Below are 27,406 nucleotides of genomic sequence, written 5' to 3'. Positions count from 1 at the left end.
ACTAAGTACAAATGTTGTTTTTATGCCCCCCTTCGAAGAAGAGGGGGTATATTGTTTTGCACATGTCGGTCCGTCGGTCAGTCCACCAGATGGTTTCCGGATGATAACTCAAGAATGCTTACGCCTAGGATCATGAAACTTCATAGGTACATTGACCATGACAGGCAGATGACCCCTATAGATTTTCAGGTCACTAGGTCAAAGGTCAAGTCACAGTGACTCGAAATAGTAAAATGGTTTCCGGATGATAACTCAAGAACGCTTAGGCCTAGGATCATGAAACTTCATAGGTACATTGATCATGACTGGCAGATGACCCTATTGATTTTTTTGGGTCAAAGGTCAAGGTCACAGTGACTCGAAATAGTAAAATGGTTTCCGAATGATTACTCAAGAATGCTTACGCCTAGGATCATGAAACTTCATAGGAACATTGATCATGACTGGCAAATGACCCCTATTGATTTTCAGGTCACTAGGTCAAAGGTCAAGATCACAGTGACTCGAAACAATAAAATGGTTTCCTGATAACTCAAGAATAATTAGGCCTAGGATTATGAAACTTAATAGGTACATTGATCATGACTGGCAGATGACCCCAATAAATTTTCAGGTCACTAGGTCAAAGGTCAAGACCACAGTGACTCGAAACAGTAAAATGGTTTCCTCATGATAAATCAAGAATAATTAGGTCTAGGATCATAAAACTTCATAGGTACATTGATCATGACTGGCAGATGACCCCTATTGATTTTCAGGTCACTAGGTCAAAGGTCAAGGTCACAGTGACAAAAAACGTATTCACACAATGGCTGCCACTACAACTGACAGCCCATATGGGGGCATGCATGTTTTACAAACAGCCCTTGTTTATTTAAATTTTTACTTTTGCAAAATCTTTAACGATAATTGTTAAGCTTATTCTCGTTAATGTTGACTATTGTTTTCATACAAATTTCAATAATAAGCAGCAGTAAATATAAGAAAAGAGTAGCAGTGTCCATAAATACTTCTTTATGTTTTTGATGTCTTTAAAAAATTGCAGGATTGATATGAAAAACAGTCTGTTGTTGTGTTGTTGAAACATCTTTATTCATCAAGATCAACAAAACAATTATCACCGCTTTTAAATGCTTATTTGGATGAAGTGGTGGATTTAGGACTGATGCAGAATTAGGCACTGCAACAGTAAAGTTATCAGATATATGTCTTTCACATATTTATTTTTTGGTTTAGAACACAAGTTGCAAAGGTGACAATCAGCTTTGATAGATTGTTTTGCAAAAAATAAGATACACAAACACACATTTAATCTTTTATACAAAAATACAACAACAACAACAAATTAACATTTCCAATGCGTTCTCAAAAGCCAAGATTTTTTAAAGATGAACACCCTATTGTTGCATCAATAGTTACAATGCAAACAATCGCACATGCTGTTTGCCATGCATATAGAAATGTGTTCATCCCAGTTTTCTGCCTGCAGTTTATAACTGCTTGCAATTTTTAACTTCTCAGGAAGTTCTAGATTTCCATCTCTCACAATGTCATGTCAGGACTCGTCATCATATGATTTGACGTAGATAGGCTTGGACTGCTCAAGCTTCCTCTGTTGGCCCTTCAGACGTTTGCCTGTCTTGGAGTGCAGCACATGCTGGGGAAGATGTACCTGACAATAAATCATGAAATGATGATCAAGTTTAGGAAATATGTACCAGGAAACAAGATTTTAAATAACTTGCAAGATATGAGTGGAATGATTTAAGATCTTAAATGATACTGTAAAGGTTATTCTCAATACGAGATTGGAGAAAAAAAGATCAGTTCAAATGCAATTTATTATACATTAATGATTCAAGATTTTCAATATTTATATATGCTTTTGATTTAGATTGAAACCTTATTTATACACGTACTAGTGTAGTAAAGTATTTTCAAAATGTACTTAAAATAAGGCTTGTCTCATGGTGTGATTAAAAGTCTTTGAAGCCTATTTTTGTCAGATTGCCAGGCATTCAAACATTTAACAATAGTGTTAAAAAAAGGAAAACCTTTGACCTTGCATTGTGACCTTGATTTTAACTGAGGAGCATGGAAGTTGTATACAAGACATTGTCTGGTCATGTTGCTTTTTAATCTAGAGTAACATCAATATCCTCAAAAGCATTACACACTTACAGAGCAGAAACAAGAATTAATTACCTTCGACCTCGAATTGTAACCTGACTGAGGAGCATGGGAGTGTATTCAACACATTGTGTGATCATTTGGAAGAATGATTTATATGAGTAAAATTAAAATCCTACCCAAGCATAAACAATTTACATGGTGGGAACACAATTTTGTAACGTTTGACCTAGTATTGTGCTTAACCTTTCACCAAGGAGTTAATTATATGTAGCCAACACTTTCTTCTGTCGTAGGGAAACATCATGGTAAGTAATATTAAAATCCTTCTTATGTTCTAAGACATTTTAAAGTAACAAGGTGGAAACAAAGTCTTTACTACGAATCACATGGACTGATGGTGTGACTACCATAAGAGGATTGCTCTGTTAACATATGCATTTTTAATTTGTTTAACAAAGAGTTTCCACCTTTATTTTGAATTATTTGAAGAAAAATCATCATTAATTTACTTACTTGTATTTCATTATAAACTACCCTTGTTCAGAACCCATGCTATAAGTACATGAACTTACAGGTCTTGGATATGGGTTCCGGTAGTGTATGGCTGAAACATCAAGATACATATTTTACAACATCAATGCATAATTGTGTACACAAGTTTTTATAAGAATTAATGTTCATATTTAGTGTAATAACTTACTATATATTAGACAATTACCTAAATCTAATCGAGTAACACCCTCCTTCAAATGATCTTGAACTTCCTTTTCATCTGTAATCTGCAAGAAAACAAATGTATTTTTAAGAATCTGCCAATCATTTGAACCTTTAACAGTTTTATAATTACTTACAACATTAACAATACAAACTAAACCTTTATCAAATTTTTGTTCTGCTCAATTTTCATTTTTAGTTTGTATTACTGGCTTTTGTATTTTGTGAAAGGTGCAAATGGTACATTTTGGAAATTATTACTAATTAAATAAAAAATAATATAAATAAATGCTTATCATTTCTTTAGCTCCAAGTCCAATATCTGTACACACATACACTCTTATTTTTCTTGAACAGTCGTCTAGATTCCTCTCTGATGTACTTCCTCTCTTCCTCAGTTGCCCCCGGATTGCCTAGAGCTGATTCCCAACGATACGAAAGGCGCATGAGACACCTATAGAGATGTAAGACTTCTTGTCGTAACGACATCTTCACTACACTCTCAAAGTCAAATTTTCACATGAAAGGCTCACTATATAGAAGACAAAAATTCTGTTGAATGAACAATCACATGTTTAAATCTTCAAAGTAGTTAGCTAAATAAATAAATATTTTTTGTATTTCAAATATGTTTAAAAAGAGACACCATTTTATCTGATGTGATTATGATTTTTTCACGAAAAGATTATACTGAATAGAGTGCTTTTGGGTCTTCCTGTCTGTCGGGTTTAACCAGCCATATTAAAATACTGTATGTTTAAACAAGTGTTTCTAGGAATTGATGGGTATGAGAGGCAAAGTTGTGTTGGGTGTTTCTAGGAATTGATGGGTATGAGAGACAAAGTTGTGTTGGGTATTAGCTGAGACTTTCAAGATCTTTTTTTGCGAAACCCATGTTGCTGTTCTTCTAATATTCCAAATCAGTTAAAATGTGACATGATTTGTGAGTGTATGATGTTCCATGATTTTGCAGTATATCAAGGTTAGAAACACTAGTCGGTAATTTACCAGATTGATGCGGTTACCCTTTTTGTATATAGTGTTGACTTAGGCTGTCTTATAGTCCTTTATGGTCTTAAGCTTTGGGTCTTCCTTAATCGTCGAGGTTCCCCAGTGTTAACATTGGTAAAAGTGCTGTAAAACTAGCATGGGCATTTTGGTCTTCAATCATTGTGCAGTTGCTAGATTCCAAATCATCCATTTTGGAAGCTTTATGATGGGCTCTCTTTTTGAAACATGTGTCAGCGTTCGAATTTGTGGTTTATATTTGGCTGATTGCAGCAAGCAGATGGTGAATGGACAAAGCCATCAATGAATTTCTACACCTTAAGTTGTTGAATTCTTAAAAAAAATATTTGTGAAAATGGTTGCACAGCTTGAATCTTTTTAATTCAGTGGTTTTGGGGCTTTAGGTTATGTTTGGGTGAAATGCATGTCATAGTCATTAATGCAAGCTTTATATTTGTCTATCAGGGGTTGACTGTTGGTAAGAAGGTGGCCAGTATATTCTGTCTTTTAATGGGAAAGTTATCTTATTGCTCCAGAATTAGACTTTAGCCAGATCTAATTTGTTGATTTCTGCTGGGCATGTTACCATATGTCCAGACTGTACTCTAAAGTAAACCTTGATTTTGGTGACCAGAAGTGTGTTTGTGTGTGTAGCTTTATGGTCAAAATATATCAGGGCTCGAATTTAACTTTTTTTTTCTACTTGCAAAACATTGCGAGCAGCTTTAATACCAACTCGCAAAATCAAAAACATTCTCGCAATTTTTGCTGGAAACATAATTAAATTTCGTTTTTTCATTCAACAGTTAACTTTGCTTTATCTTTCCTATTGTTATTTTCATCTGTGGGCAAAAAGAAACTAGTTATTTTTCGCTTCGACGCCATGTCTGTTCAAGTTCAATGAACACATGTGAATAAGTCGACTGTTTAACGTTCTTTGTACCAATACCATCCTCGTATCTGTACTATAAGTATACTGGTCTATATACAAGGTGCGCGCTTCCGCATACGGGTATTAGGATGTTCTATGACCTATGGTTTAGCGTTCAGGACGTCAAACGCATTTAGCAATATTACTGTGTTTTTTTTTCACTATTTCTTTACTCGCAAAAAATTACTAGTGGCTTAAAACTTAACTCGCAATCGGTATTTTTCACTCGCATTTTGCGAGTGTGCGAGTGTTAATTTCGAGCCCTGTATATATGGGTCTATTTTAAGACAGTGTGTAAAATACTATTGGTATGAACTGTGAATATTAATTTCCCAATTTATAAATCGTTATAAATCGGTATGACGGGGCAGTGTATCCATGCACATCTGATTGAACTTACTCTGTGATTTCACATATATGTATATAGTTAAGTATTTTTTGTCATAATGTATGAGTGTGCAAGAAAAATGGGAATCATGTGACATGCTTATTTTGGTCTAATCGCTTACGGTGCAAGTACAAGCTGAATCTGAGACGGCCGAAAGCACACGAGTCTCTACCTCAATCTCCAATTTTATCCGAAAATACTTGTCCGAAATTGTATATGAAAAGGTCACACACAAAACCTGTATATTCAATCTATTGTTTCGCGTTAAATCTCATAAAGAACCTATGCTTTGTTATTATGGACTATCTGTATCTTCTTAACTATGCATTATATAACTTACAAGACGCAAAATGGACGACAGATCGGACTTTAAGTTACATGCTTTTATTCCGGAAGTTTACGAGCTGTCAAAAATCGTCTTGCGCAATGAGGCACATACGGGACTTCGTAATGGCTGCGCCCATGGTGGAAATCTTAATGAAAAAGAAAGAACATTAAATTGACAACATATAAAACAATCGTAAAATGTCATCTGGTCGCGTCACCAAAGGGTCAGTCACTTCACCAAGCAGACTAGATATGCAGGTAAATCATATAGCGTTTCCTATCTAATGTTTCACTGGTTATACAAAAAAATTCCCAAAAGGAACAGCGGTGTTCTAATGTTATCTTATTCAAGTTATTGTAGTGTAGAGATTTGTAATACAAATGTATATTAGTCAGATGACTTAATAACAAGACAAGTGTGAGATTATATATTTAATAGCATTCTAATGAAGCTTAACTCTACAACTATCTAATGATGATGTTACCCCAAGCAATACATACAAGAGACTGCATGTGCGGGCTGTCTGCATCTATGTTATGAGGTACCCTTGGGTATGTTAATTAGCTTAAGTCTGTATCTATGTATCTGGATCATGGAACAAGCGGTCTGTCAGAAAAAATAACCCAAACATTACAAAAACTATTGTAAGTATATTTCTGTGGACTTTGCAGGACCGGACTGGGATTTATAGGTCTGGAACATCAAGTCACAAATCCTAACTTCAGGGTTTTTTTTTTTAGAAAAAGGGGAAGACGCTGGACGCTGGGTAAAAGGGGAAAATAGAGCGCGAAAGAGACATATTTGGGGAAAAAATAAAAACTGGTCATTTCAATGTCTATAACTCACCTTCATACTTCAGGGTTGTTTTTTTAGAAAAAGAGGCATGTCTCTGACCTTTTTGTTCTTAAACACATGAACAAGTATGATATTAAAGTCAAAGTCTTTAATAAAGTTGCAGGGGTAGATCTAATAATGGGAAATGTTTTCAACTGGGGCCGGGCGACAATGTCAATATTGTGATTTCAATTTCATGATGAATGGGTAGATGATTTAGATCTGCTACAGTATTGGAAGGGAAGGTGCAGCAGCTGCCGATTGTTTACTTTCACTTTCACAATGTTCGATGTTTATTACAAATACCTCCGAATCCTGCTGGGTTTCAATGGTTTTTGATGATTCATTCTTAAAAAAATGCGTCGACGCAATTAATATTTTCCGAGTCCGAACGTTTTATTTTGTTCGTGTATGAACGCCAATTGTGAGACTTTTTTCTGTTTTAACGTTTATATATTGGCTTTAACATAACCCGGATGAAAATTCGACTGGTTTCCGGTAATTAATTGACGAAACACCCTTCTCGCGCAAGACCGGAATCCAGTAAAATAGTCACATGATTAATACGATTAGTTGCCCGGTTTCCATGACGTAATTTAAGAGCTATATTTAGAATCACTGGTATTCCAAGATTTGAGTATTCGTCGGGAGAGAGAGAGAGAGAGCGAGATCGTTGTACATGGTACAAATTGGATAAGTGTCGACTTCCCAAAAGAAAAAAAAAAATTTCTTTGACAGTAAAATATTATATTTTGGTGAAAAAAAAAATTTGGAGGGGAAATTATATTTTTAGGGGAAAAATTCTGGTAGGGGAAGACGCTGAATATCGGCGTCACTTTCTTAGTAAAAAAAACCCCTGAACTTATTTACACAATGATTTGAATTCAAATAGCTACTCTGCCCTAAGCGATATCACACATACAGATAGTGAAATCAGCTTCAGCCGCCCAAATGCCACTTCGTCGCCCCACCGGCATCAGCAAAGCTCAAGCAAAAGCCCCACTGCTACCAGGGATAACAATGGATTGAGGACTCTTGTTTATAATTGCCGGCCCATCAAAAGCCCAGGCAAGATGGCCATACTACAGAACATGATAGAAGCCAATTAAGGCTGACAGTCATTGGCATGGAATCATGGCTAGATGACTCTATTGAATCATCAGAGGTGTTCCCGGCCAACTGCAATTCTTACCGGAAAGATCGATGCAGCAAAATCCCTGGAGGAGGAGTATTCATCCTGGTATGAGACAAATACAGGAGTTATGAACCAGAAGAGTTTTAGTCAGACAACAACTTAGAGGCAGTGTGGCTCAAGGTCCAAATTCAAGGAGCACAATACCTCTACATTGGTTCGTGCTATAAACCACCTTCATCCACTGATCCAGAAGGGCTCAACGCCTGTTTCACCAGAATGCCAAGAAACGCCCATCTATGGCTGGGAGGTGACTTCAACTTGCCTGATATTGACTGAGAGAACAAATGCCCTACACAACAGGCCACAAACAACACCCAGTATAAACATCTCCTGTTAATAGCTAAGGACGCATCTCTTGACCAAGTTGTTCAGTCGCCCAGGCGTATAATAGAGTACACCAGTAACCTTCTTGACCTCTTCTTCATGAACAACATAACTCTCATCAATAAATGTCATTGTGAGACCATCCCTGGGATAGGCGACTTCGAAGCCATATTCGTGGATTCAAGTATACGCCCTAGGAAGGTTAAGAAACCGCCAAGAAAAGTTTACCAATACAGGAAAGCCGACTACCAGTCCATGCGCGAAGAGTTGTCCTCACAGTTTTCGCAGATTACTGAAAACACCATTGATAAGACAGTAAATGACACGTGGTCTATCTTCGAGCAGCTGATAAAAAGGCTTATAAACCAGCACATCCCATCAACGATGCTGTCTGGAAATAAGGTGCACAAACCTTGGAAAACAAAAGCGGTCAAGGCCCTTCACAGGAAGAGGAATAAACTCTTAGTCCGACAAAAAGAGACAGGAAAGTCAAAAGATCGTCAACACTATCTCCAGGCCAAAGCTACCTCTCAACGACTTGAGAGGCAAGCTTACTAGAACTACATTGGGAACCTTATAGAAGGTGGTAACCAAGACAAAGTTCAGCAACCCAACAAGCAGAAGAGGTTCTGGAGCTTCATCAATTCGGCCAGAAAGGACAACTCTGGGGTGGCATCCTTGAAAGACAACAGCATGATGTTCGACCCTCTTGACAAGGCCAACTTACTGAACCGACAATAGCAGTCAAAGATCACCCATGACAAGGACAGTAATGCTAACCCAACATCAGATGGGTAACCAGCACCTACCTTGCCACAAGGCAAGGTTACGCCCCAAGGAGTGCTCAATCTGCTGATGAAGCATAACCCCGAAAAGGTAACGGGCCCAGATATGCTCCCAGCAGGGTTACTAAAAGAATTGGCAAATGAGTGCACCCCATACCTCTCCCATATATACCAAAAGTTCCTGACAGCAGGATCCATCCCAGATATATGAAAGACTGTCACAGTGTCTGCAATATTTAAGAAGGGAGACAGGTACAAAGCGAGCAACTACCACCCAGTGTCACTCCTGTCGGATAAATTTCTTAAGTCCCTAGACAAAGGGAAACAACATTACCTTGCCATCCTGGACTTCAGAAAAGCGTTCGACAAAGTTCCACACCAGTGACAGTTGACCAAGCTGCATCACTACGGCATAAGCAGCCAGACCCTGGAGTGGATCCGAGCCTTCCTGACAGACAGAACACAGAGAGTTGCTGTTGACTGAGCAATCTCACACTAGTAGTCAATAGAGTGCCCAGGTGAGTGTTCTGGGACAGGTCCTCTTTTTTGTCTACATCAACGACCTCCCCCTTAAAGTCACTTCCAAGCATAGGCTATTCGCAGAGGACTGTGTGGTATACAGAGAAATATCCTCGAACCGGAGTGTGAGTTGCTTCAGGAAGACCTCCGTCGTCTGTGGGACTGGGAGAAGCTTTGGGGAATGTCCTTTAACCCAGAGAAGTGCTTCATTCTGCGAGTACACAGATAGTGATCGCCCATCCTATTCAGTTACACCCTTAAAGGCCACACACTTGCATGTGAAGAAGCTTCAAAATACATTGGGGTTGAGCTGACAAAGGACATGTCCTGGAAGCCACATATTCAATAGGTCATCAAGAAAGGCAACAGTTCCCTTGGTTTCCTACGCAGGAACTTACGGATAGGCAACGAGGAGGTAAAAAGCGCAGCATTTCTTTCCCTCGTTCGCCCAAACCTAGAGTACTGCGGCACTGTGTGGAGCCCGTACCATAAGGAACAGATCCATGATATGGAGATGGTCCAAAGACGAGCAGCCCGCAATGTGATGAACAGATACCACAACACCAGTAGCGTCACATCAATGCTCGACCACCTACAGAGGGAAACTCCAGTCCAGAAGGATTAAAGCCAAACTGACAATGGTCTACAAGATGACAAACGACTTTGTTGACATACCAGTAAATAAATACCGTTCCCCTGGCTTGAGCAGGACATGGGCTAACCACTCCATCAAGTACCTGCCATTATCAACATCTACTTCATACTATCGCCACAGCTTTTTTCCAAGTATAATCACCACTTGGAACAACCTACCGGCCTCCATCCCTGAAGCCCCCGACTTGGTATCCTGCAAGTGGGGGCTAGCAACAACCAGATTCTAAATAAGTTGTCAGCACCAGCTACAAAGTAACTTCTTATGACCCCTCAGTCATGGCTGTGCCAGTTAAGGTTCAAACCTCTTGGCGGCCACAGTAGCCGGAGAGGCATGAGGGGTTAAGGATGAAACATAGCTGGTGACTCTGCTTTACTTTCCTTCTGTCTGTTAACTATCAAGCTTTTCTTACTTTACTGTTTTTCACTCTTTATCCTCATTCTTTCGATGTAGATGAAGATGATAAAAGATAACAACGTTGGTGCCCGAATCTTTAAACACAACTAAAGCTTTCCCAACCTCAGAAGCTTCAGTCTTGGCTTACCAATTGTTAATGATCCTTGACTTCAGAAGTTTTGACTGCCATCAATCAATTTATATTTACTTTGCAAAGTTTTTTCTGTAAAAAAATGATACCAACAATGAACTTAATAAGTATATATCCTGTCAAAGCTGAATCAAGACCACCATTGGGACCATTCATTGTTTAATTATTATTCTGGGCTTTTCTGCTTGTAGCATTTTTCTCAAGTTGCGTAGGTGGTAAGGGTATTTTTTCTGCCCAGGTTTGGTACTAGTGTAGAAAATTCATTTTAGAAAAAATATTGCCATAACTAGGATGAATCAACCCGCATAGAACACAAGAATTACACTCGTAAAAATTAAGCTAAAACCTGTTTTGTGCAATAATCGCATGCATGAAAACGTGTTATTGAAACTTGGAAATCTGTTGCGTTGATATATCAAGTTATTATGAAGTCAGTGTGACCTCAATCGAACATGTGAATGAATTACCAGTAATTTTTTCATGACTTAATCTGAACATATTTTCATGGTCACTCCTGAGAAGTAATTGTGTTAATAAACAATTTTGACTCCTCTGCATGACTTTTTAAAAATTCTTTTATAGGCTGTGGACAGGCCTTGGACAGATGATCTGCCAGTATGTCACCACTCGGGAGTTGGTTTCTCAACAAATCAGATTTATCGGGAAGATGGAAACCGTAGGGAAGAACATGAATTTGAAGACAGGAATTTCCATTTTCGGTAGATCCTAGTCTTTTTAGCTCGGCTGTTTTCCGTCCGCGTCATGCTAAAACCTTAACATTTTGTTAAGGTTTTGGCACTAAAATCAAAGTGCTTCAACCTACAACTTTGAAACTTCATATGTAGCTGCACCTTGATTAGTTCTACATACCACACCCATTTTTGGGTCATTAGGTCAAAGGTCAAGGTCACTGTGACCTCTAAAAAAATCAAAAAAAATCTGACAAGCTTTCAATTATTCAAAACTGCACCCGCAGCCGAGCGTGGCACCCGTTATGCGGTGGTCTTGTTAACTTATTATTGTATACATAGAATTGATGCTTACATTGTATTCTAATTTTTAGAGGTTGTTAATATTTGGATATAGTTTTTGTAACATATACTTATTCGCAAGAAATTCAAGTTCATACAAAAAATTAACCTGAATAGGAAGCAAATTTTTATGTTTATATTTACAATGGGAATATTTGTTCTCCTGCAAATACCTGTAAACATGAAGTGAACCTGTATTTTGTTTCACCAACATGTACCAGTCAAGATGATGTGTACCTGTATGGAGTTTTTGATGGTCATGACTCTGCCAACGCATCGCAGTTTGCTGCCCAGAGACTGCCAGCAGAACTCCTGCTGGGCCAGCTGTCGGGGAAGACAACGGATGTAGAGGTCAAGGAAGTGTTGTACCAGGTAGTGGCTGTGAAGTAATGAATTGGGCCATGCTAGCTGGAATTGTCTTTTCAATTAAAAAACTGTTTAAACTTACAAGCCTGTCTGCATACATCAGAAATTCTAAGCATGCCCCATGAAACATGAGGTATTGTGGGTATTTTTATCACTCTGTATGACATTCTTAGAGTTTCGTCATTTTGCTTTGCTTGAAAAACATATCAAAATGTAGATGTATTTATGTGATTCATTCATACATGACCAGAGATGAAGAATAATTTCTTTAATTAATACTGTTTGAAGCTTCTCATAATGTTAAAGTAAATTTCTACTGACAGGAAATTTATATATTTTGAAAGGAACACAAAAACAACAGCTTACTAATGCAAGCAGACATTTTCTCTATATTTTACTTTCCTATCAGTTAATCAAAGATATTTACATGAAAATTAGTTACCTAACATATGGGCTCCTTACTTTCACATAAACTAGTACTAGCAGATAAATACATTCAGTTTAATTTTGTGCTCTGTATTTTTGTAGGCTTTTATGGCAGTGGAAAATAGCTTTTTTGAGTCTATTGATGAACAGCTTGCAGCCAGAACCACTTTGCAGTTGCAGCTTCCCGAGGTTTGTAATATTACCAGGCTTAAAATACTGGTAGCTTGGATTATTAGTTTTATCAAATCCAAGATATAATACTTGAACCATAGGTAATGTGCAAAAACAAACCTACTTTTACATTTTAATAATCAAGCAGTAAACCTATACAGATGGGAAGATATGTTTAAACTACAACTTTGAATACAATTTCTTTATGTTTTTTTCTCCTGATATTCTTTGAAAACACTTGCGTGTGAACCGTTTATGTACACATAGGGCCTGGCGTACCATGAAGCGTGCCATACATATCCAGAAATCTTCAACAAACTGCGAGCCTTGGAGCACGAGGTGTCTGGAGGCACAACAGCCACTGTGGTCCTCATATACAACAACAAAATATACGTGGCTAATGTTGGTAGGTGGTCAAACAACTGAAAATTGGCATAAGGGTCTGGTTTAAACTTTGAACTTTTATTCAAGTAGATATTACTGATTCATCCTACAGCATGTTAAAATATATCTATCATCTAGACCTATGACATTGTCACAACTTTATTAGCTGAATTTAAAGTTGTCACAACTAAATCTATTGACTGATAAGAATGCTAATGAAATGTAAAGCCTGTTAATGTTTCTATAGTTTCCCTCTGTACATGTTGCAAGCTCATTCCTCCCTGTATAGCAGTGATTGAAAAAAGCAAAACCTGCAAGTTGTGCACTAGTAAATTTTGAATCCGCCTTGCCCAGATGCTTGTTTTCAGTAAGGGGGCCTGGACAATTTTCTTCATCTCAAGTATTAAAACAAGGATTAGAGTTTCCTTGGTCAAACTTCTAGTTTCAAAGACTGGTATAGCTCCACTCCCCATCTCTCACAGGTGACACTCGAGTCCTGCTGGTGCGTACTGACGTGGACGGCATTATCAGTGTGAGTCAGCTCACGGTAGATCACACCATAGAGTCGGACGCAGAGCAGCAGAGACTGCGAACCCTCGGCCTGGACGTGGAGAAACTGTTCCAGCAGAGGAAGATAGGCACATCCGACTGCACCAGATGCATTGGCGACTTTCATACCAAAGGGGGCTACAAAGATATAGACATTTTAAGGTGCTCAAATTTTTAAGCTGCTTATGCGTTTTTATAGGTCTTGCATCTACTGGTGCTAGAAGGCATATAGCAATTTGTTTGCCTGTCCGTTCTTCTGTCCATCCGCACTCATTTGTCTAAAATGCTTCCTACAGAGCTTATCCATGCAAATATTGTCTTTAAACACTCTCTGCACATCCACATCACATGACCTCATTTTGAGCTTGAAGTCGACCTACTTTTGAAGTAATACTTATTCAAAAGGTCAAACAATTCTTGGTGAACCCAAATTGAAGTGTTTTGCCTAACTATCAATACCGTTTGCTACACAGCTTTTTCTTCTTCTTGCATGAATCTATTATCTATTAACCTTCTCAAGTCACCAACATCACTTGACCTTATTTTCACCTTGACATTGGCCTATTTTAGGACATATTCAGAATTCAATTCTAAATTAACCCAAAATGAACATCGATACCACATGCTACAAAACTTTGAAACTTGCATGAATATTATCTATAAGCACTCTTAATCCAAACACACCCCTTGACCTCATTTTAACCTTTACCATATTTTGGGCTAAGACTAATGGAGAAGGTCCAAATTCTTGGTTAACCCATATTGACAATTTAATAAACATCATATCTTCTTACTTATTAACTTTGATACTTCTATAAAATACTTAGCAGACTAACATAACCTGACCTCATTTTGACCTTGACATTGATGTAAATTTTTACTATTTAAATGAGTAAATGAATCGACACAAGTTTGACATCAGGGGCATCAGCGTTAATTGAAAACAGCATCCTCTTTATATTTTTTATAAACAAATATTAATTGGCAAAATACTGTGTTTTAATTGTGTGGATTCATAAAAATAAACAAATTCAATTTATCTTATAAATTCCTGGATTTTTTATAATGTCTGACATAGGACCAAGTATGTAAACTTTATTGAAAATTTTATCACATGGTGGAGCAGACCTACGAAAATCAATGAAAATAAATATCCAACAAATAATATTGGCTTTGCAGTAAAAATATTTATTAATTACTGTTGTGGATGATGGACATACAAACTGGTTTGAATAAATCTGGGATTTGTGTTTGTTTTAAGGGTAAAATTTATGATATTTTCTAAGTAAATTGAGACACATTATATCTTCATGCATGCTTGTACTTATTTTTTTGTCAGTAAATAAATATTGTCCCGCAGTGCATTGCTGGTACTATTTCTTGTTTAATATCTCCAGTAAGGCCGTACGAGAGCCAGTGATAGCTGAGCCCTATGTGATGGGAGGTATCTCTGTAGACAGCACATGCAGCTTCCTCATCATCATGTCAGACGGTCTGTATCATGCCCTCCAGGACTCCACGGAGACTGCAACCATCAACAAGGAGGTGGCCCAACTGGTGGCTGCGGAGTTCAACAACCAGTCCACGCTGAATGGAGTGGCGCAGGCCTGTGTGGATAGGGTGGTCAGAATCCACCATGACGCTTTCATGGTGGGGGTTGGGGACGTGAAGAACAGGTGTCACAAACGAGGGGATATAACATTGCTTGTGAGGAATTTTAATTGTAAGCTTGCCAACCCAAGTGGAACTCCAACAGGGGCCAATCGCTTCCTGCCAGTCTCAGTGCCTTATAGTTCAAATCGGCCAGCCGTTCCCCCATCTATTTCCATAGCCTCTCCAGTTAGTTTTGGCAATGAATCTATGTCTCAAGACGAGGCGACAACCCCGGTTGCGCAGGCTTACAGCCCACCGCGCAGTCTGCCAGGAGCCAGTCCCACTTTGAATCTCCTGAACGCAAACACTGAGAACAATGACTCCCTGGCCAGCACCAGCACATACAGCACAAACTCCACACAGAGTAGCGAGGAAACACGCTTCAGAAGTCGATTCAACAGAGGAGAAAAACTAGTTTTGGATGAAAATGGGCGGGTTGAGGCTTATGTGGATTTTTCAGACTTTTATCGTGCAATTGAAGCCATGACTGATTCTCAGAGAGAGACGTTGAATAATGAGACAAAACCCAAGTCTCTTTACGAGGCAATTCCTGAGGAGACTGCTGGAGCAGCCGCAGCAACCAGTCCAATTGTTGAACAATCTCCACCCAGTGCAGCTGCAGAGCCTTAGTGTCATAGACAGAATTATCATGAACTAGGACGACACAGACTTCATAAAAGGATGCATGTCACTTATCTGTATGAAGTGCTACTGCTTTTAGCTAAAGACTTTGTTGAAAACATAATATAATTATTTTAAAGAAATTATGGTTTTGGCTTATATATAATATATATATAATATGCATTTTTAGCTCGACTATTATATATGAAATACATATAGTGGAGCTATCCTACTCACCCCGGCGTCAACGTTCCCATGTGCGTGAGCGTTGGAATGTTTGCATACCACCTCAAATATTTCCTAGGTCCCTTGACATATTGCTTTTATATTTTGCATACTTCTTTACCAACATGACCCCAACCTATAAACAAGAGCAGACAACTGTATCAAGCATTTTGTAAGAATTATGGCCCTTTTTTCACTTAGAATATGCATATTATTGATAAATCTATGTTAAAGTTTGCGCACCACCTCAAATATTTCCTAGGTCCCTTGAAATATTGCTTTTATATTTTGCATACTTCTTTACCAACATGACCCCAATCTATTTACAGAAGCAGACAACTGTAACAAGCATTTAGTAAGAATTATGGCCCTTTTTCCACTTAGAATATGCATATTATTGATAAATCTATGTTAAAGTGTGCGTACCACCTCAAATATTTTCTATGTACCTTGTCATATTGCTTTTATATTTTGCATTCTTCTTTACCAACATGACCACAATCTATAAACAAGAGCAAACAACTGTATCAAGCATTTTGTAAGAATTATGTTCCCTTTTTATACTTAGAAAATTGAAATTTTGGTTAAGTGTTGTGTTTAATAGGTTCTTTTATTCCTAAAGTATCAAAGCTATTGCTTTCATACTTGCAACACTTACAAACTATCATAAGGAGAATGTGCAGGCAAATTTATGTAACTCTGATTGGCATTTTGACAGAATTATGGCCCCTTTTATACTTGATAATTAACATTTGGTTAAGTTTTGTGTTTTGGTCCATTTTACTCCTAAAGTATCATAGCTACTGCTTTCAGACTTGGAAAACACGCTAACTATCGTAAGGGGACTGTACAGGGCAAGTTGCATAACTCTGGTTGGCATTTTAACTGAATTATGGCCCTTTTTTGTCTTAGTAACTTTGAATATTTTGTTAAATTTTGTGTTTAGATCCACTTTACTTCTTAAGTATCAAGGCTATTGCTTTCAAACTTCAAATACTTTCTTACTATCATGAGGGTACTGTACCTGGCAAGTTGAATTTGACCTTGACCTTTGAATGACCTTGACTCTCGAGCTCAAATTAATAAATTTTAATTAAATTGCCATAACTTCTTTATTTATGATCAGATTTGATTCATACTTTGACATAACAAAACTTACCTGACATACCACAATGGACTCCACCCAAACCATCCCCCATGCCCCCCCCCACCAAAAAAAATAAACATTTTTTTTTCCTTTTTTTATTAATTTTTGAATGATCATCTAATAAATGACCACACCCCCACATTATACCCCCCTTTCCATTCCCCACCCCCACCCAAAAAGATTTTTTTTCTTTGAAACATGTTTAAAAATCCACAAATATTTATTTACTTTATTTTTGAAGGATCGTCCAACCATCCCACCCAAGCTATTGCTATCAAAATTTAAATAAAATCTTATTAGTTTGTTTAATGTCTTTACAATGTTCAAGATATTGTGGAAAATGAACCTTAACTGAGAATCGTCTATAAAGTACAACTTCTTAAAAACATAAGCGATCAATGTGTTTCAATTATGGTCCTCTTCCACTTAGAATATGAACAATATCCCCATGATGGCTTACGTTGTACTGTCAAGCACTCGAATAGTCGAGCGCGCTGTCCTCTGACAGCTCTTGTATATTATGTAGTTTAAACTTCTGCGTTTCAAGTTAAGTTTACTGAATTTTTCATCATGCTGCTGAAGATGATCAAGATAATGGACCATGAGGACTTTTCTGATAATTCTTTCATGATACTTTATATTTACTGCCTTTCAAAATATATCTTGGTTCATGGCTTACTTGCCAAATAAGACCACCAATTTGAACATTTGGCTAAAGAAAAATTTATTTGCCTTCATGTCTTTCTAAAACTTTTCAATATCACTCCACTAATGAGGTATGTTTGGTTTAAGAAAATTGTAAGCCTGGCCTGTAGTGATTTTTTTCTCTTGATAACACTATGAAACATGATGGGTAAATCCAACTGGGTTTCAGACAAGTGGCACTCTTGTTCATTACTAAAGTCCTGTCATAACATTTGGAGAAACATAAACACAATAGTGCAGCAACCAATATCATTAAATGTGTTGACTTCAATTTTAATTTAAGCTAGTTGATCAGAAAGTAATGAAAAATTGCTGCCATTTTTGCAATTGGTGATTGCAAAACCTATCGTAAGATCAGGTCTGTGATGATGCACATGTTGAAACACACAATAAAACAATAGAAAATACAGGTAGGAAATGAAAAAGCACTTTGATTTAACCAATAGTTAACATTATGTCAAAGCAACCAGGGTTTGTTTTAACAAATTACAAGATAAGAATGTTGTATTTCTGTTAATTAATGATAAGCAGAACAAGATGTGTGAAGTAAATGGAAAATGCCGTTTGTGTTTTCATCTAATCCACTACCAATATAACATAGCACTTCAATATTATTTTCATTTGTACCATCTAAAATACTTCGTTATACTTTGTTTCGTTTTTGAATGTCTTCTTGGATGTTTGATACTGCATAATATTGTCAGCAAAGCATTCTAAATATTCAAACTTATACCAACCTTTTTCAAATCTTACCCTACCTATTAGAACTAGATTAACAAACTAAATGCATTCACTTTACATAGCTTAAATTAGACAATTGTGTTGCACTTTGGTTATTGATTACACAATAATTAGTTAATAGGCAACTCTTTGCTTTGATAACACCCGATCATGGTTTATTTTTTACATCCAAATTCTCAAGTAATTGCTCATTTATTTACATACAGAGTGAAAACATCCATGCACATCTAGATATGTAATTATATATTTTTGGTTCATGCTACTTGCAGGTCTTAAGTGACTACCGTTATTTCATTCTTGAGTGTCAAAAGTCTCAAATTGAAGCCTTTAATTAGATATTTGGATCACTGAGCAATGTATCAAATCAATTGGTACACATTTGTATCAGACATGTTATTGTTGCTTCTCTCGGCTTTTGATATGCCATACAAATTTGGAACTGCACCCTGTATTGCAAGATCTTCATTATCTTCCTTCCATCCAAATGTTGGCATAAATTTGGCCAAGATATTATCCAGAGAAACATTCTGCCCTAGTTTCATTACGATGGGATGAAAAATGTGGTCTCTAGAGTGGTAGTGAGCTAAAAGCTGACAAGCACAACACACAAGGGATACCAGACAGGTGATCACAATAGCTCCCCTGGAAAACATCATTCCAAGAATAGCTAATATTTTACAATTTGTCCTGTATTTGCATGTTCACAAAAACTTTTAAGAAAGTTTGGTGTGGTAGAAACACAAAGTTTAATGACGAAATGTCAATTAGTAATATTTCTTAAGTTGCTTTTGTATAACATTATTACAATAAATGCAACAAATCAAGAAAATTCATTTTATGGGGAGAAGGTGTGATATTATGTAATGTTCATGATGTTGGTGTAAAAATTGAATTCCCAAAGAGAACAATACATGTACCCTTCAAAATTAAATAAAGGTGTTGAACTAACATTACACAACACACTTCCGATGTAAAGCATTCCATGTAAATTTAACTGTTAAACATATTGCTGATTTTTTTTTGCATGGGCAAGTCAATCACAGGTTAATGCATCCCGAGGATATGCTTTGAGTTGTGATTAATCTCCGAACATTGGGACCATTAATTTATGGTCCCTCATAATCCTTCAGCGAGACAATATCCACTACTAACAAGACCTGTTTGTGCAACACAATGCCCCCCTCTGCGCTTTTAAGCCGGAGAGCAGCAATTAAAAAAAAAAATTGTCCCTAGGTCACCATTGACCTTTGACCTAAAAACTGGTGTGGATTGTAGATCTCATTCAGATGCATGCACATGTGAAGTCTGAGGAACCTAGTTCAAAGACTTTTCATTTTATAAGCAAGGTTATATTTTGAATGATAAGGTCATAGTGACTTTGACCTAGTGACCTGAAACCATGTTTGATAGAAGATCTCAATGAGATGCATGCACATGTGAGTTTTAAAGAACATAGACCCAAGAGTTTTCATTTTATGAGCAAGGTTCAAGTTCTGGGACAGACACAAACATACAATGACAGACAGGCCAAAAACAATATACGCCCTGATCATTCGATCAGGGGGCATAAAAACATACAGTAAGCAACAAGAAACAAATGTTCTCAAGAAAGATTTTATTTTAGTTCTAGAATAAATTAAACTGATAAACAGAGAGCTAACATTCAATCTAAAAGGAAAGGGAAAAAGTCCTGAAAAATGGTGAATATATCTGCATTTTGGTGGTGCTACATAAGCAATCAAACCTAATATCAAGCACAAGTATTCAGTCTGGATCATATTTGAGTCTTTCACACGCAAACACTTTAAATGAAAAACACTGTTTGACAAAAATGGCTAACACCCAATAAGCAAAACCTTAAATAATATACACAATTATTAATATATAGTATTAAATGCAATTCAAATTTCACACTATTCCCTAAAATTCAAGATGGCTGCTGGAAGTTTATTTGCAAAAATGTATTATTATTTTTCCCAATTTCTCAACAAAGAGCACTATCAATATAAACCAGGGGAGGCAACTCTTGAACGTGGAGTTCTATCCCCTGGATTGTGTCGTTTACAGGAGTTGTCTACTCCTCGTCGAGTATGATTTCTTCCACTTTTAGCAGGAACTCCACCACCTCCTCATCGTACTCCTCGTCTCCAAGATTCTCCATCTCATCAGTGTCCACACCTGGGAGAACATGAGATATACATATAACTAGGCAAGGATTCACTAGGTTTGTTTTATTGGATTTTTCAAATTACACCACTCTGGGCCCATTCTTTCAACAGTTTTTACCAGAAATTAAGATAATAGTTAACTTCTTAAAGTGAACTATTCGAGCATATTTTCATTTAATTAGAATGACATGCAATACCAAAGTGAAAATGGTAGCATTTGTAAGCCTAATTAGCCATTAATGTTTTCAGATGCTGGACCCATATTGGTTGACTAATTTTGACAGTCTTTAAATGTGATGTTGAAAAAATGTTACCAAATTAATTGTACTATTTTGTTTTAAATGACCAGTGTTCCGACGGTTAACAACATATTTTAACCATTTTATTATTATGAAGTACATCAAATTAACTTATCACCTAAACTCTTCATATTATTCAAAATTGGAGCATTGCCAAATCAGAATTAACAAGCAAATTCGTTGAATTGATATCCCCCGCCAATATGCTTCTGGACACAAAAGTGTTATATTTGACACTCAAAAAAGCATTTTTTCAAGATACAAAGGGCCATAACTCCGTTATTAACAGATGGTGTACAATGACATTTGGTGTGCATCATCCTCTTATTGATATACATACCCATACCAAGTTTCAATGAAATCCGCCAAAGCACTTCCAAGATATGGCTCCGGACACACACAAAAAGCATTTTTTCAAGAAACAAAGGGCCATAACTCCATTATTAATAGATGGTGTACAATGCCATTTGGCGTGCATCATTCTCTTATCCATATATAAACTCATACCAAGTTTCAATGAAATCCGCCGAAGCACTTCCAAGATATGGCTCCGGACGGAAAACGCCAAAACAATATCCCTCCCCCTATGGCGGGGGATAACAAGAGCCTAAATCCTCTCCAAACCCTTTGTACACACCATCCCTTGCAACAGATCCCAAGCATTACTACATGAAATGACTCACCATTGCGCAGGTCAATCCTCTGCTGCTTGGTAGCGAAGAACTCTCCCTCAGCATGCTGCCTGTAGCTCTCATAGGCCATCATCAGCTGGCGGCGCTTCTCTAGCATCTCCTGTTACAAACAACACAATCATCCAGTCAAACAAGATAGCTGCACACTCATCAAGTCAGACAAGATAGCTCCACAGTAATCCAGTCAGACAGGATAGCTTTACAATCATCAAGTCAGACAAGATAGCTTCACACTCATCCAGACAGACAAGATAGCTTCACAATCATCAAGTATAGCTTCACAATCATTAAATCAGACAAGATAGCTACACAATCATCAAGTCAGACAAGATAGCTTCACAATCATCAAGTCAGACAAGATAGCTTCACAATCATCAAGTCAGACAAGATAGCTTCACAATCATGCAGTCAGATAAGATAGCTTCACAATTGTCCAGTCAGACAAGATAGCTTCACAATCATCCAGTCAGACAAGATAGCTTCACAATCATCCAGTCAGACAAGATAGCCTCACAGTCATCCAGTCAGACAAGATAGCCTCACAGTCATCCAGTCAGACAAGATAGCTACACAATCATCCAGTCAGACAAGATAGCTTCACAATCATCCAGTCAGACAAGATAGCTTCACAATCATCCAGACAGACAAGATAGCTACACAATCATCCAGTCAGACAAAATAGCTACACAATAATCCAGTCAGAAAAGATAGCTGCACAATCATCCAGTCACACAAGAAAGCTGCACACTCATCAAGTCAGACAAGATAGCTACACAATCATCCAGTCAGACAAAATAGTTTCAGAATTATCCAGTCAGACAAGATAGCTTCCCAATCATCCAGTCAGACAAGGAAGCTTCCCAATCATCCAGTCAGACAAGGTCGCTTCCCAATCATCCAGTCAGACAAGATAGCTTCACAAACATCCAGTCAGACAAGATAGCTGCACAATCATCCAGTCACACAAGAAAGCTGCACACTCATCAAGTCAGACAAGATAGCTACACAATCATCCAGTCAGACAAGAAAGTTTCAAAATCATCCAGTCAGACAAGATAGCGTCCTAATCATCCAGTCAGACAAGGTAGCTTCCCAGTTTCACAATCATCCAGTCAGACAAGATAGCTTCCCAATCATCCAGTCAGACAAGGTAGCTTCCCAATCATCCAGTCAGACAAGATAGCTTCACAATAATCCAGTCAGACAAGATAGCTTCACAATCATCCAGTCAGACAAGATAGCTTCACAATCATCCAGTCAGACAAGATAGCTTCACAATCATCCAGTCAGACAAGATAGCTTCACAATCATCCAGTCAGACAAGATAGCTTCACAATCATCCAGTCAGACAAGCAGGGGTGTCAATTGGCCCAAATTTGAAATCCGGAAAATTAAGCCGTAGGATAAAGGGAAGAGAGGGCCCAACCCCCCGAGCCCTAGCTTAATGTTCTTTTTTTATAGTCTTTCTAGGAGCAATTTCTGGTGAGTACAATGCAAAATATTATAAACCAAACCATCCGTAACACCGCAGGTGTATTTGTAATTCTAAACAAATGATATTTAGAACTTCGAAATGTAATTAACAAACCAGCGTATCCGAAAACGACTGTCCGAAAACATGTCGCGATACATCATTTGCAAATGAAATTAAATATGCATATCGTTTGACTGCAGAAAATGAAAACCAGTTACCAGTAACCTAGCAAATACGCAGTCAATATATAGTTTCATTAACATATTGTTTTAAAATATGATATTGCAGTGCTTTACTTTGTCAGTGCCTGCTCATGTTAGTGCCAGCCGCTTACCAATCAGAAATCAATAAATAAAATCGGTACCAAGCGCAAATGTCCGGAATGCCGACGATGCTATAACAATATTCGTTCTGAAATGATCCCGCACTAAAATAATTTTGTCCCTACCCCCACCCGCCTTAAACAAACTCATCGGATTTACATTCACCTCAAAATCAACCCTGGATGGCTCAAATCCGGATTTCCGGAATAATCCGGAAAATTGACACCCCTGACAAGATAGCTTCACAGACACTTGTGCCCAGTATCAAACATTCTCAACTTTTGAGCTCAACTCAGAAGAAGAAATTTGAGTCTATACTCGGCATAGAGTAGTGATTATGTCATTTAGCTCACAATCTCATATCACAGCTATAAGCCTACTCACATATACTTCCACATATACTTGAGTCAGACTCAACTCACAAAAACATCGGTGAACACCAAATTAAGCATGATTGTCAATGTCATCTCTAAAAATGAGAATACAAAATTCAAAGTTGAGTTGGAATATTGACTTAAGTATGTTATACTAGGCCTAGATACCTCATCTCTACAGGTATTTATACAAAGTTTAGAATGAAAACAACCACTTCTAAAATCAAATTAGAGGACTAAAAGGTGTGCTTTATCTTGCTCCAATTCAATCTTTATCAATCATAATAAAGATGTATTTGAATGTGAAAGTTTGATTTAATTTGCAATATTAAAATCTTTGATTACAAATTGTCAGAGGTTGATCATGACATTGAGTATCAAAGTATAAGCTGCAACACTACTTAACCATCCAAAGTTACAATTTCTGTACACATGCTCATTGAGCTAAGATATCTGTATACTGACCGTGGACACAGTTGACTGCCTCAGTCTGTCCTGGGCCTCGAATCGCTGGGAATACTTCTTCAGATTCTTCTTGATTTCCTGCAACACAATCCACAGACATAAAAATGCACATTTGATGTTTCACTAAATATCACAATTGTAAAGATTTCCAAAATGTATGCTTCACAGTTATCATTTTATTACTCACAATCGTTGTTTTTTTTATTACTATCTTGCTTATAGTTTTTTTCTTAATCATTATCACCTTTACAAAACCAATAAAGGTATCTGAAAAGAATCACTGCCCAATTAGTCTTTCTTGCTCTAAGAAAGGTCTTTCACAGTAGATTTCTGTCGTTTCTGTGACAACATTAAAGGTGTATCCAAATAGTGAACACACATATTCCCATACCTTGATTTCCTCCCCAGGGAGGAGAGTAGGAGGCCTTGGTCTCCATAGCATCTGACAGAACCTGTCCAACTGCTGCTTATGCAGGAGTCGACCTTGGAAAGACCACAGCCAGTAACCGTTGTCAACCTACAGGCACAAGTATTATAATTCAAAGATTATGATAATGATAAAAAGTTGAGTGTTTTAATTTAATTTGTTCAAAGAAATTAGATGGTAGGAAGATTTGAACATCACTCCTTAGGTCAAACAAGCAACTTTGTGTCACATTATACAATAGTATCTCAATTAAGTCCGAGGTTTTATGAATTATTTAAAGGCAAAACCGATATTAATGATTTCACTTTTGTGATATGGTCCATAATTCATTGCATTTCTAAGTTCCCATCCCCCTTTTTAAGACAAAAATAGTCAACAACCAAACAAAATCCCTGACTCAGATGTACAACATTAGGAATGCAAAGACTCCAGTCATATTCTCGCCTTAAGTCCAATACTACTAACCTATAACAGTACACCCACTTTTACAACCCCATCTACTCCCCTACCTTGTGACCCCACCAGCTGACACCCGTAATGACATATCGGCCTGTAGGATCCCACTCCACATCTGTAGCCATGAAGTGCTCAGTCTGAGCCATGACAGTCATGTCCGTCGTATCAATGAACTCCAGCACACCATTCATACTGGAAAACAATCACCATGCATCCAATGTCATCTTAAACAGTTGGCCTTCATTTTCATTTCCAAGAGTAGGAATTCAATGTCATTTGCTAGAGTAGGCATTCAATATTATTTGCAAAAGTTCACTGTCATTTGTTTTAGTAGGCATGTTATTTCATTTGTATACATTGATTCAATGGAATAGGCAAGAGAAGGAATTAAGTTTATTTTCAATGTCATTTGTATAAGTAGACTTTCGATACAATTTGCAAGAGTAGGCATTTATAGTTATTTGTATAAGTCAACATTCAATGCCATTTGTAAGAGAAGGCATTCAATTAAATGTGTATTGGTAAACTTTGGATGTGGTTTGCAAGAGTAGGCATTTAATGTCATTTGTTTAAATAGAAGGTCATTGTCAATTGAATTAGTAGACATTTAACGTCATTTGCAAGAGTAGGCATTAACTATCATAAAAGTATGTGTTCAATTTCAATTGCAAGAGTAGACATTTATTGTCATGTCATTTGAAAGACAAGCACTCATTTTTGGCACTTACATGCGTCCTTAGTCCACAACACTGATTTCATATGCAGCTTTTGAGTGATGAAAATTTCTTTAATTAATGATTCATTAGTCTATTGCATGGGTAAGAAAATATTCTTTTCACATCACTGTAATGTGTTATTTGGGCAGCTGACTAGAACCATTGACAAAGTTTGATTATGATGGGAATACAAAACTCATATTCATACAACAGTTAGCATTATTTACCATTACACAATGGCTTAGATCAACTTACTTTCTAAGTCCGGCAAGTACAATAAACTGCCCTGTAGGACTCCAGAACAAATGGTTGGCCGTCCGTCGCTCAAACACCTCTGAAAAATATAATTTTATGCATATCTTTTTTCACATACATTTTCATATACATTTTATGGAAAAAAACAACAACAATTTATTAACAAGAGCTATACCAATACAGCGCCTTCTACTTTTTGATATAGCATTTTACATGTTAAGTCATTCGTGTGATATGATGCCCACAAAGACCAATTTAACGTTGAATATCTGTAGTCTATACATAGTACATGTCAAATAAAAGTTGAAAACAAGTAAAACAACAAAAGCGATCATGCCATTAAACAAGAAATAAAAACTGTTTACCAATGAAGAGAGTTAAATTTAAGTTAAGTTTGAAAGCAAGATCTGAATGTAATCTACCAACCAGAGGGGATAATCACATGATAGTCAAGATGGCGAATTTGTCGCGGTGTTATACCCTTTATTACTTGTATGCATTTTTTAAATGCCGCTCACATTCACATATCAGCAAAAAAGTTACTGGTGTTTATTTTGCATCAATATTCGCTCTGTTTCTCAACTTTACTTGCTGCGAAATTTCTTAGCAGGATGACCTTATTACAGTTCCACTAAGAAAATTCGCGGGGAGTTAAAGATACGATATAAAGCGAACTCTAGTTATTTTACACAAAATAACATCACAATGCCTTAATAGAATCTAAAGTTATAAAGTAAAAACCATGTTTTATTTAACATAATAATGACCGTGAACAAACAGGCCCAAAACTTGCCCATTCGTCTCAAAACTCCCAAAACAAAAAAAACTCTACCTTGATCTGAAAGTCATGCAGGTAGACTCACCAAAAAAATCTGTTAATATCTGAAAGCGTTTCGCACAACAAAATTCAGTACAAAAAGGAACATAATAATGCTGAAATGCAGGTCAGTGGAAAGATACTTGGTCAAGCCCAAACCAATGACCATGAACTCAGTCATGTGTGAGGTTTTCATTAAATACCTGTGTAAAAACGGTGCTATGGAAAAGTTGCCTCTTCCAAATATCTAATTGCAAAAAAGGCATAAATAATCTACATTACAGGTAAGAGGTAAGAAGCTTAATCAGTGACCTAACACAATCCCACAAACGTGTGAAGTTTCAACTTAATACCTGTGGTAGAAACAGTTAAAAGGAGGGGTTGTAACAAGGGCATAACATGAACACATGAACAAAGCTTGAACTGTTAAAAAACCATAGATTGTCTCATTCATAACAACCCTTAAATATATTTCTAGAACTCTGGCCTGATGTATCATCATTACAATGGTGTCAGGGCCCTCAATCTATTAAATCTGCGGCCAATTTGGCAGCAGTCCCCCT

At 37.1% G+C, this 27,406-nt stretch overlaps 3 protein-coding genes across 4 annotated transcripts in view; 1 reads left to right on the top strand and 2 right to left on the bottom strand.

The window, feature by feature from the left end:
• Positions 1–1,303: 1,303 nt before the first annotated feature.
• On the bottom strand, positions 1,304–5,651 carry LOC127868659 (LYR motif-containing protein 1-like). 2 transcript variants are annotated; one of them, XM_052410596.1, is made up of 5 exons: positions 5,515–5,651; positions 3,184–3,379; positions 2,852–2,912; positions 2,706–2,737; positions 1,304–1,672 (listed from the first exon to the last, which is right to left on the bottom strand). In XM_052410596.1, the coding sequence occupies exons 2-5, from the start codon at positions 3,334–3,336 to the stop codon at positions 1,556–1,558; spliced, it is 363 nt and encodes a 120-aa protein (XP_052266556.1). In that variant the 5' UTR covers positions 3,337–3,379; positions 5,515–5,651; the 3' UTR covers positions 1,304–1,555. The 2 variants fall into 2 exon arrangements, with proteins under 2 accessions (XP_052266556.1, XP_052266557.1); XM_052410597.1 differs by lacking the exon at positions 5,515–5,651 and adding an exon at positions 5,296–5,489.
• Positions 5,611–15,702, top strand: LOC127868646 (TGF-beta-activated kinase 1 and MAP3K7-binding protein 1-like). Its single transcript, XM_052410577.1, has 7 exons — positions 5,611–5,759; positions 10,941–11,077; positions 11,611–11,761; positions 12,284–12,370; positions 12,620–12,758; positions 13,219–13,447; positions 14,683–15,702. Exons 1-7 carry the CDS (start codon positions 5,700–5,702, stop codon positions 15,566–15,568), a joined length of 1,689 nt encoding a protein of 562 aa, XP_052266537.1. The 5' UTR covers positions 5,611–5,699; the 3' UTR covers positions 15,569–15,702.
• A 4,275-nt stretch (positions 15,703–19,977) lies between these two features.
• The window catches only part of LOC127868642 (eukaryotic translation initiation factor 3 subunit B-like), a 51,261-nt gene continuing 43,832 nt past the window's right edge, over positions 19,978–27,406 (bottom strand). Inside the window, exons 13-18 of the mRNA XM_052410573.1 lie at positions 26,027–26,105; positions 25,109–25,247; positions 24,564–24,689; positions 24,173–24,250; positions 21,528–21,636; positions 19,978–20,555 (exon numbers count right to left, since the gene is read on the bottom strand). Coding sequence (XP_052266533.1) covers positions 20,452–20,555; positions 21,528–21,636; positions 24,173–24,250; positions 24,564–24,689; positions 25,109–25,247; positions 26,027–26,105 — 635 coding nt within the window. The 3' untranslated portion in view covers positions 19,978–20,451. The remainder of the gene's footprint in view (positions 20,556–21,527; positions 21,637–24,172; positions 24,251–24,563; positions 24,690–25,108; positions 25,248–26,026; positions 26,106–27,406) is intronic.

Source organism: Dreissena polymorpha, chromosome 2 (assembly GCF_020536995.1).
Source record: "Dreissena polymorpha isolate Duluth1 chromosome 2, UMN_Dpol_1.0, whole genome shotgun sequence".
Lineage (NCBI taxonomy): Eukaryota > Metazoa > Mollusca > Bivalvia > Myida > Dreissenidae > Dreissena > Dreissena polymorpha.
The sequence above is the reverse complement of the archived record's forward strand: the minus strand, read 5'-3'. Positions and strand labels throughout refer to the sequence as shown.